Genomic DNA, 11,355 nt, shown 5'->3' with positions numbered 1-11,355 from the left:
AATTCTCATATTTAACCATGAAATTAAAATTAGGTGCAAGGCTAGATTTTCATGGCCACAAACAGGTTCATCAGTGAGTTTCAAAGAGTCCACATGTTCTTCTTTCCACTCCTTTTAAAATCTCACTGTTTGAAGGACTCAAGAACTTTGCTGAGTAAACTTGCTCATTTAGTAAATAATGACTGAAAATGGTTAACAGTTGACTCAGAAGAAAGACAGGAAATACAGTAATCGTGGGTAAGGGCGTCACAAAGTTTGCAAACAAAAGCAAATCTCTAAAACATGATGATTTGTGAACTACTGTAACTAACTCAGGAGAGAAAGCAGGACACCCACAAGTGAATTCTTTTTCATTGTTTCCCCTTCTATTCAGAGTTCCATCCAGATATTGCAGTCTCATGCAGCTAGTAGAAGAATTTTTAAGATTAATAACTGAAAAAGCAAATTAAGGTTTAAATGGTCAAGATATAAATACACAAAGGGGATATCATAATGTAATGTTTATTAGGCTGAATTGAAAAACATGATTATTTTATTTTAAATTACTCCATTTCAGTACATGAAAGGAATGGTCCCACAGTAAAACAAAAGTAGTATTTCCAAGAATGCTATTTTATTATCTCCAGTTCTTTATGCATTTTAGCCCTTAACATCTGTCTCTATCACCATAACCAACACAGAATGGTTCAAAATAGAACCGTGACTATGGAGATGGGAGTGAGATAAACCCAAAACAAGCAAACCAACACCAATGATCAGTAAAAAAGTGTTGCTGTTAATATTTATAGACCATATTTACAAAAGTCCAGTCAAACCAATTGGTCATTATGTACATGTGTTAATATTAGTCCTTTACATTTATATATTCATGTGCATTTGCATTACATTTATGAAAAATATACAAAACATGGCTGACAATATACTTCAATTTGAATGGTTGCTCAAAACTCAGTGCTTAAAAATATTTGGAAAAAATCCAAAATATACTGTGATGGGAGATACTAAAAGTGAAAGAGATAAGGAAATAATGAGTTTGTTAAATGTGATTTTAGTAAGTAGGGGAGGTGAGCAGATAAAAGGTATACACCTAGGCAGGAATCATACAGGACAAGCCAGATGCAGGATCAGACATGGAAGAGGTAGGGCTTTCTCCAAGATCAATGTCATGTGAACTTGAACAGAACCAAGGGACCTTCAGGATAAAGTAAATGAATCTAAGTTTTGATGACGCGTTCATACTATCAGCCAATACAGAACTGACTTCCTCCTAGAGTTTTGTTAGGAAGCATGCCTTGGGCCTCTAGCCTACAGCAAGCCTGCGGCCTCCGGGTGCCGCGTGCCATATGACCTCGCACCACTTGGGCAGGTGTCCGTCCTTACCGAAGAGACCCCGGATGGCATCCGCCACCTTCCCCAACACAAGCTGGGTTGGAATTCTCGCACCTCAAAATGCTTCTTGATCTAAGGACAGAAGGCCCTAGACTTCTGGGGCAACTCGCCCCTGTGCAGAGGTCCCCCAAACCCTCCCCAGTGCGCTTCCCGGCCACTCCTGTCAGGGGTGGGGTGGGGTGCGGCGGGGGGCGGGGGGCCACCGGCTAGTTGAGGCAGGGGCAGCAGAAGCAGCAGAGGGTCCGGCAGGGGTTCCTCCTCTTGTACTGCACGGCCTTGCGCACCTGCACCTTGGCCTGGCCGGTGTAGTCGAGGGTCCTCTGCACGTTGAGCTCGATGACGTTCAAGGTGTCGGCCTGCTCCTCCACCAGCACGGCCATCTGCAGGAAGAGCTTGTGCACCTCCCGGATGCGGCTCTCCAGCCGCAGCAGCTCGCGGTGGCGGCTCTCGATCTCGTTGAGGGCCGCCCGCGCCCCCTTCACGTCGGCCAGCAAATTCTCGGAGAACACGTCCCACTTGCCCTGCTCGAACATGTCCTCGATCTGCTCGTCCGACACGTCCTTGCCCATGATCTCCAGCTGGCGCTGGATGCGGATCTTGCAGTTGTCGCGCTGCTTCATCTCGGCCTGGCTGTAGCCCTGCATGGCCTGCTGGAAGGTGCGCGTGAGCGCGTGGTACTGCGCCCGCGAGATGCGCGCCACGGCCGAGTGGGCGCCGTGCACCGCCTCGGCCTCCTCGCCCCGCGCCTTCAGGGCGCGCAGCTTGCGGTGGATGTTCTCGCCGCGGGCCTTGATGTCCTTGGCAATGGAGCTGGTGTCGCGCTTGATGCTGCTGAGGCGCCGCATGGACGTGAGGAAGCGGGCGTTCTGCTTCCCCAGCCGCTTCACGTCGGTCATCAGCTGCTGGTTTTCCTCCTGGAGGTCCTGGATGTCTCGGTACAAGGACTCCAGGATGTGGTCCGTCTCGAACACGACGTCCTCGTCGGGCGGGTCGAACTCCGCGTCCCCGGCTGGGAACTGCTGGTCATAGCTCTTGGTCAGCTCCAGCATCTCGGCCAGCCGGTCCTTCATTGTGCCTGCAAGGAGAGACCCGGTTAAACGCCTGCGGGAGCCAACTGCGGGGGGCGGGCGCTGCGGCGTCAAGTAGAGAAACCTGTGCACGCGCTCCCGAGTCTTTGTTCCTTTTTTTTTTTTAAAGATTTTATTTATTTATTTATGATAGTCACAGAGAGAGAGGGAGAGAGGCAGAGAAGAGACACAGGCAGAGGGAGAAGCAGGCTCCATGCAGGGAGCCCCACGTGGGACTCGATCCCGGGCCTCCAGGATCACACCCCGGGGCTGAAGGCAGCGCTAAACCTTAGCTGGGCCACCGGGGCTGCCCCCGAGTCTTTGTTCTTGGGTGCAGGCAACAATTCTAGGACATTTTGCTTAGGAGAAAAGGACTAACGTGACCCAGGGGCGTGAACACAATTGCACTTCACAGCCCATAAGGCATCTGCAGCTCATTGTCACAGGCGCCCGGAACTCCATCCGCAATGTAAGATTTCAGATTGCATCAGGAACCAGTCCCTCTTTCTTGCTTTATGTTTTGCAATAATCGCAAATCAAAAGAGGCACGTTAAAAGGAAAAAGGAGAAGACAATATTTGGAAGGATAAAAATTTTTAAACGAGGACAAGACTGTGTGGGCCAGCTCTAACTGCTGTGTTTTTGTTTTGTTTTGTCTATTGCCGCAACTGGTGAGCATGCCCGGTCCCATGCAGTGTCACAGTTCTTTTTTTTTTTTTTGATTTTTATTTATTTATGATAGTCACAGAGAGAGAAAGAGAGAGAGGCAGAGACATAGGCAGAGGGAGAAGCAGGCTCCATGCACCGGGAGCCCGACGTGGGATTCGATCCCAGGTCTCCAGGATCGCGCCCTGGGCCAAAGGCAGGCGCCAAACCGCTGCGCCACCCAGGGATCCCCACAGTTCTTAAGACAGTTACCATATATATCAATCATGGTTTAAAAATTCTTTCTCTCAAAAAGGTTATACAAGTAAAACATGCTTGAAGTTAAACAATGAAATAAAGACAAAAATCTAATGAGGAAGTATAATATTTGGACGTTGAAATTTCCTTGCTCTTCTGTTCATTATCACTGATACAGACTTCAGTCTGAGTGCCTGTTTTTGGGGTGGGGGGGAATCTGAAAATATATTCTGATGGAAGATATTAAAAGTGAAAGAGATATAAAGTAGCTAAGTGTTTAATGTGATTTTAATAAGTAGGAGAAGTGAGCAGAAACATACCCATCTAGGCAGCAATCACATAGCAGAACCAGATGAAGAGTCAGAAATGAAAGACGTTCAGTTTTTCCCAAGGTCCCTAGTGGCAAAAAGCATTAACTTAAGAAAAAATTTTAATAGAAAAAAATTTTTAGAAGATATTTATTTATTTGACAGAGAGAAAGCACAAGCACAGGGATCAGCAGAGGGAGAGGGAGAAGCGGACTCCCGGCTGAGCAGGGAGCCTGACGCAAGGCTCAATTCCAGAACCCTGAGATTATAACCTGACCCGAAGGCAAACACTTAACTGACTGAGTCACCCAAGCACCCCTGGAAAATTTCAATTACACATAACCCTAGTAGCAGTAACAGAACACACTCCATTTAACCATCACACCGTAACAATAGTTGTACTTTTGTTGTTGTTGTTATGCACATGTTGGTATTTTATTCACATCTGAATGCTAAACACCTTACTTAAATATACAATATTCATTTAAATGCATATGAAGGCTCTCAGAAGGCTGCCTAACCTCAGTTCCCAAGAAAGAGTCTGAAGCAAATTTTATGGGCCAACATATTATTACTAGTGATATAATCCCAGGGCCACCAAGGTGAGGCAGAAAAGGGAAGTGAGGTGGGAAAGAATTGAGACTAGTACTAAACTGGCTTCAGCGTCACAAGACAACAGTTGCTTAGTCTCACAAGAAGTCACCAGAAAGACCTGGAATAGTCCACAAGGAAGAGAAAAAGGGAGTTATTTATTTATTGGTTCCTTCCTGTCTCCTGTCTTGTCAAACTTCATCCAATGGACATTAAAACCTCGGTACACTTTCAGGTTGTGTATTCCACATCCTCAGGGCAGCCACTGGGGAAACCAAGTCCTATGCCCATCATGACCTGGTGCTTCTCTGAAACCAGACATAAGGGCACCTAAGCCTCTGTGGGTGCAGAGGTCACCCCTATGCACTGGAGCTGTGGCGGCCACCACCACAGTGGATGTTACGGAGGCCTTGCCAAAGTCTGGTCCTCACAGAAGGCTGAAAAAGATAGCGGTGTTAGGGGATGAGGTGACAGAGGAAGGAGCTGGGCTCTTGATTCTTCTCTGATCAGAGAGCCAAGAACTAGAGGGTAGTTGAGACTCAGCAAATCAGGGAGGAGTATAAACTGGAGGAGTATAAACTGGATCTGGATCAGATGTACACATCGATGAACACAGATACTACTTTTATAGTGGAATTGTGCATCTGTGTACACATTCAGGTGTTATCTGCAATATAGAATTCCCATGTTTTCATCAGGATGGTTCTTTTATTTTTTTTTAAGATTTTATTTATTTATTCATGAGAGACACAGAGAGAGGCAGAGACACAGACAGAGGGAGAAACGGGCTCCATGCAAGGATGCCCGACGTGGGATTCGATCCCGGGACTCCAGGATCACACCCTGAGCTGAAGGCAGGCGCTAAACCGCTGAGCCACCCAGAGATCCCCCGATCAGGGTGGTTCTAATTTGTCTCTACATACAAAGTAAAATAATATTTTCTATGTCCACATTTTTTCCAGGGAAGTGAAAAACTTTCGTTTTTAGTAGCATGTATATATGCCAAAATAATGAACATTTTCCCCTTACGCACAAGATTTTGTGGCTAGAAAGATTCTCTTTCTACTATATAATTTGTAGGAAAGAAGGAAAATATAGTAGCACTTAACGGATACTCAATCTACGAGGGATCTTAATCTCAAATTTAAAGCTTCTCTCAAGTTGAAGTAATTAATTTTATTTCACCATGAAATGCTGACAAGTTGGATTTAATGATAAATGGCAAGTGGTGAAATATTAACCATGGCCTCTCATCTGCTATGATCATTATTTACATAAATTAAGCAGAGGTTTTATTCAAGATGATGATTTTTAACATCCTGCTTAAAATGCCATTTCTGCTCTGGTGACAAGAATCCATACCAGAACCTCTCAATGATAAGGAAGTGACTCTCCTAGAGGTAAGACAGAGCGGCAGAAAAAAAGACCCAGGCTGGACAACTATGCCATCCCCCAGCCTGAATTTCCTGATGCCCCAAAATGTTGTCACTTTGAACAAAATCTAAAGGCAAACCACAAATTGGGGGAAACTGCAACATAGGCAGGCAATGGGTTAACTTAATTAATATACCAAAACCTCCTGCCAAAACAAAACTAAACAAAACCACTTGCCCAGACAAAGACAATGAAAAGGCAATTCATATGTGAAGAAAGCTAAATGCTAGAGGAGTAGCTGATACATATCAGGTACTTACTGTAATACCAAGTGCTTTCTAGGCACTTGTCATGTGATATCCTCTTTAATCTTCATACAGACTCCATGAAGTAAGTATTGTCATTATCAGAGCTGGTACGTGAGCAGAGGGAGATTAAAGAATTTACCCATGGTTGTCAGGAAGTGAACACTTGGGCCCCAGAGCAGCCCTACTTAGCCACTACACTAAACTTCTTCAATAAATATATAAAAGAGAGTCATGAAGGATTTCACTATTAAACAAGGAAACGCAAATTTAACCACTGCAATTTTTCCTCCTACCAAATTGCCAGGATTTAAAAAATAACAATAATGTTTAAAATTGGTGAGGATTCTGGGAACTCTGAAAAAATGCTGGTAGGAGAGCAAATTGATAGAATCTTCCTGGAGGGGAGGTTAGCAACATGTATTTTTTAAAATGTGTATTTATTTTGCCCCATGTACATTTATTCTAAAATATATATGCAAATGTGTGTGAAGCCCATTGCTGTAAATAGTTCCATAGTCATGCTGTTTTTACAGAAATTCAGAAATGCTTTAAATGTGCAAAAATGAGGTACTGGCTGCTAAATCATCACAGTTTAGAGGGCTACCGAATGGTAGGAAAATATAAATACCATCTTAGGTAGAAAAGCTAGGTAAGGAAAAGAGAACATGTAGTGGTACTACACATACATGCTGAAACAAAGACTTGAATAATATACATCAAAATGTTAATAGTTGTTTTCTTTGAATTGTGGAATTATAAATGGTTTTAATTACTTCCTTGTGCTTTTATGTATTTTCCAAAATTTTTATGATGCCCATGTAGATTTTATAATTAAATAAAATCTCACAAAGCTATAAATGTTATTCGCTTAAAGGACTAAACCCTTAACATCCTCCTTTAAGACATGCAACTGATTGCAATGCACATGTCTTAATGCCTTATGTGAGGTGGAAAAAGTACATTAGTTAGCTGGTATGGAGTTGAGCTGTATCTTTCTGCTTAGGTTAGTATCCAATATATTCTACTACACATCAGGTAAATAGTACAGAGAATGTATACATTTTGAGAACAAGGTAAGAACAGGTGTTATCCTTGCTTCTTGACCAAGACTTAGGAGGCACTACAATGGAAGGTAATGGGTGGTTAAGGTAAAGCACCACACACCACAACATTAGGAACCCATTTGTTGGTCTCTCACTAGTCCTAGACAGGTCCCATGCTCTGGGTTGCACTCCTAAAGCCATGAAAAAGCCATGGGGGAATCATCTCATTTATAATGACAGGAGAAAAACACACTTCAGTCACACAGAAGATGGCCTTGGAAGATGTTCAGAAATAGTTATTCCTTCTCAAGACCTGAAAACCATAAAGGCATGGATCCTAAATCAAGTGCAGGCCTAAGCTCATTTGAAGGCTCAAGTCCATAATCAGGTAAGGGGAGTGAAAGCAACAGTGTAGGGAAGTGAAGATTCTCTATGGAGGTATAAACAAGAAGGTGGCCTTTACCTTGCCTTCCTACCAACCTTGCCTGACCCAGCCCAACCCAGATTAGTGGGTCCACTGACCCAGAGGTCTCCTGGTTGCCAGGGAGCAAGCATTCAGAAAACTACAACAGAAAGCCAGTCAAACAGGAAACCATCAAAATCTAGAGGAGAACCCAGGCAGTAAACTCTCCGACATGGGCCACAGCAACTTCTTACTACATATGTCTCCCAAGGCAAGGGAAACAAAAGCAAAAATAAACTACAGGGGCTTGACCAAAATAAAAAGCTTCTGCACCGAGAAGGAAGCAATCAACAAAACTAAAAGGCAACCTATGGAATGGGAGAAGGTATTTGCAAATGACATATCTGATAAAGGGTTAGTATCCAAAATATATAAAGAATCATTTTTTAGGATTTTATTTATTTATGTGTGTGAGACAGAGAGAGGGCATGCAGGGGAGAGGAGCACAGGGAGAGGGAGAAGCAGAGTCCCCACTGAGCAGGAAGCTTGACACAGGGCTCAATGCAGGGCTCAATCCCCGGACCCTGAGATCATGACTTGATCCGAAATCAAGAGTCAGACACTCAACACAATGAGCCACCAGGCACCCCCAGGAAACAGACACTTAACTATAGAGAACAAACAGAGAGTTGTTGGTGGGTGGCAGGGTGGGTTAAGAGGGTGATGGGTATTAAGGAGGGCACTTGTGATGAGCACTGGGTGTTGTATGTAAGTGATGACTTACTAAATTCTACATCTGAAACTAATTACACTTTATGTTAACTGACTGGAATTTAAATTAAAATTTTGGGAAAAATTTTAAAAATAAAATATAAATATAAAAAATAGAGGAAAAAAAGTCAACCAAGAAGCTGCTTATTTCTAAGAATCTCGCCTAAAAAGGTTAAAATGTATTCCTTGCTGTAGTTATACCAAAATACAGAAGTAAGCACCAAAAGAACATCAAATTAACCTATACCTCCAGTAGCTTGATTTTATACTGTGAAATACTAAGAAGGAAACTACGATAAATGAGAAGGAAAAATTAAACAATTCTATTGACCATCCTGTCTCAGTATGGTAAAGAATAATCTAATACATTTTAGTAAATTATATTCATAAAGTTGCTAAAGTAAATCCTGCTTTGAGTTACATAAGATGAAAAATTCAAACTAAATTTTATGACCAACTACCAGAAATCTTGTGGCTTTTAATTTTTTTTTTTCAGGCACGCATATCATCTGTCCTGAGAACAAGGTCCCACAAGGAAGAAAGGGAAAATTGGAGAAAATTCTTTCATTGGGCAATTAGAGTTTATGTACAAAGAAAAATAGGAACAGAGAACTGATGGTAGCTCAGAGGTTCCCAGACTTTAGGAGGCAATAGAATCTTCTGGAGAGCTGCAAACACTACAGATGCTTGGGTCCCTAAAGTTTTTGACTCAGTACTTCTAGGATGATCTTCAGGTGATTCCAGTGTACACTCAAACTTGTGACCCATGCTATAGATAATTATCATGGCAGCTTCTTATGTATAAACATAATGCAATTCTGGACAACTTATAAAAGTCCTCAGGTTGGGGGCAGTCTTGATGAGCAAACTTGATAGGAAAAGATTCAGAAAGACAGGATAAGAAAGATTCAGAAGTCAGGTTTGCACATACTCAGAAGGTCGAGGAGTGGGGGTCTGAATGCATAAATAACCCATATGCCGGGTGCTACAAAGAACAACCACGAAAGCTCTTCTGTGCTTCTAAGGGAACTAGCTGTAAACAGAACACATGGTCATATCTCTGATGGTAAAAGAGAAACTTCATGCTTACTTACTCTAAGAGAAACAAGAACAAAAATGTTCATACATTGTTAAGGCTAAATTGTATCACCCAACCCAAATTCATATATTGAAGCTCTAACCTCAACACCTAAGAATGCAAGACCTTATTTGGAGATAAGGTCTTTAAAGAGAGAATTTAAAAGGAGGTCTTTATATAATCTATGTATTATTATACACTAAGCAATACATACATTTTTAAAAGATTTTATTTATTTTATTCATGAGAGACACACAGAGAGAGGCAGAGACATAGGCAGAGGGAGATGCAGACTCCCTGTCGGGGGAGCCCGATGTGGGACTCAATCCCAGGACCCGGGGATCACAACCTGAGCCAAAGGCAGCCGCTCACCACTGAGCCACCCAGGGGTCCCTAAGCAATACATACATTAAGCAAATTTTACCTACTCCCAGAAAACAAAAACTTCCTTTGTTTCACAGCAATATGTTAAAGTATTTTTACAAGTAGTGAGAAGCTTCAGATGTGGGGATACACAATTCAATGCAGGGAAATGTGTCAACCATGTGAGGTTTATTACAAAGATCAACTTGTAGATTACAGGAGGTGAACAAATCCAAAAGCAAGGAAGGACCTCCCTTTCTGTATTTATGACAAAGAAATGTTTTAGAAACTTTATTCCTGGGCAGCCTGGGTGGCTCAGTGGTTTAGCGCTGCCTTCAGCCCAGGGCGTGATCCTGGAGACCTGGGATCAAGTCCCATGTCGGGCTCCCTGCATGGAGCCTGCTTCTCCCTCTGCCTGTGTTTCTGCCTCTCTCTTTCTCTCTCTGTCTTAAAAAAAAAAAGAAAGAAACTTTATTCTTCTTTACTTGAGTTCAGAAAGTTTAGGATTCTTGCTTCAATAGGAACTAAAAAAAAACACATTTAGAGAGAGAGACACACACACACATATATAGGCTTTGTATAAAGTCATCAGCCATTAATGAAACTAAAAAGATCCAGCCCCATAATAGATGCTCCAAATGAGGACTTTTGACTCCCTTACTTCAATAATGAAGTGTCCATATTCTCATTTTCTGATTGTATAATCTGTATCTCCTATGTCCTGATTCTACAGCAATACTTTAAGTCTTGTAAACATAAAATGATGATTACAAATCAGAATGTGTCTTTATGTCTAGGCCCACCACTGGTCCATATGGAACCTTAATGAACCGTTGTGTAGGGTCCGTATGACATTCTTGTGAATGCTAGAAGGGTGCCCCTTTCTCTGAGTGATGCGGCCCTGCATCAGGGCACAGCATCTTCATCTGGAGAACTGGGTATGGGATGGGCTTCCAGGCGCTCTCATCTTCGTGGTGAGTCAACCCTTGTACTGGGCACAGTCTGCACAGCCCTGTGTGGTCACCCTGAGTACTCCCTTCTTGACTCTCCTGCCAGGAGAGTCTCATAGGGGCCAGGAAGTCCCATAGGTCCTATGTCATGGTAAGTTAGCAGTTAGTTACCTTCCAGGACACAGCATAGGAACACAACAAGTGTACTTTCACAAACGGGTTGATTCAGATCCACAAATAATAATTTCAGTCAAATGAGTAAAACCTGGCATTCTGCCCTGTTTCTTGATTTAAAAAATGACACATCGGGGATCCCTGGGTGGCGCAGCGGTTTGGCGCCTGCCTTTGGCCCAGGGCGCGATCCTGGAGACCCGGGATCGAGTCCCACGTTGGGTTCCCGGTGCATGGAGCCTGCTTCTCCCTCTGCCTGTGTCTCTGCCTCCCTCTCTCTCTCTCTCTCTCTCTCTCTGTGACTATCATAAATAAATTTAAAAAAATTTAAAAAAATGACACATCGAAGAGGTAAAAATCCTTCTCTGAGCTTCTGAAAATTATAGGCTAAAATAGAAAGAGTTCCTAAAAAGATTTATCTTCTTACTGTTCTAAAGTTAATTTAAAAAAAAAAGTTGTATTGAATCCAAAGTGCACTGGCAAGAACACATTTAATTGTTTAATTTCTTGCGGTTCACTCAAGGCACAATCTGAGAGTCTGAGGAGTGTTAGTAGAGATGAATTATAATTATACAAGTCTGAGGCTAGAAATATTTCTTTTCCCCTCTTCGCTAAAGCAAAACCAGAAGTTCTTCCA

General features: G+C 42.7%; 1 protein-coding gene across 6 annotated transcripts in view; it reads right to left on the bottom strand.

The window, feature by feature from the left end:
* Window positions 1-485: 485 nt before the first annotated feature.
* Window positions 486-11,355, bottom strand: part of STX11 (syntaxin 11) — a 44,715-nt gene continuing 33,845 nt past the window's right edge. For all 6 annotated transcript variants that reach the window (XM_055311570.1, XM_055311574.1, XM_055311572.1 and 3 more), the window contains one exon: window positions 486-2,464. In XM_055311570.1, the coding sequence (XP_055167545.1) occupies window positions 1,596-2,464 (869 nt within the window). In that variant the 3' untranslated portion in view covers window positions 486-1,595. The remainder of the gene's footprint in view (window positions 2,465-11,355) is intronic.

This window comes from Nyctereutes procyonoides, unplaced genomic scaffold, assembly GCF_905146905.1.
Source record: "Nyctereutes procyonoides isolate TBG_1078 unplaced genomic scaffold, NYPRO_anot_genome, whole genome shotgun sequence".
Taxonomy (NCBI): domain Eukaryota; kingdom Metazoa; phylum Chordata; class Mammalia; order Carnivora; family Canidae; genus Nyctereutes; species Nyctereutes procyonoides.
The sequence above is the reverse complement of the archived record's forward strand: the minus strand, read 5'-3'. Positions and strand labels throughout refer to the sequence as shown.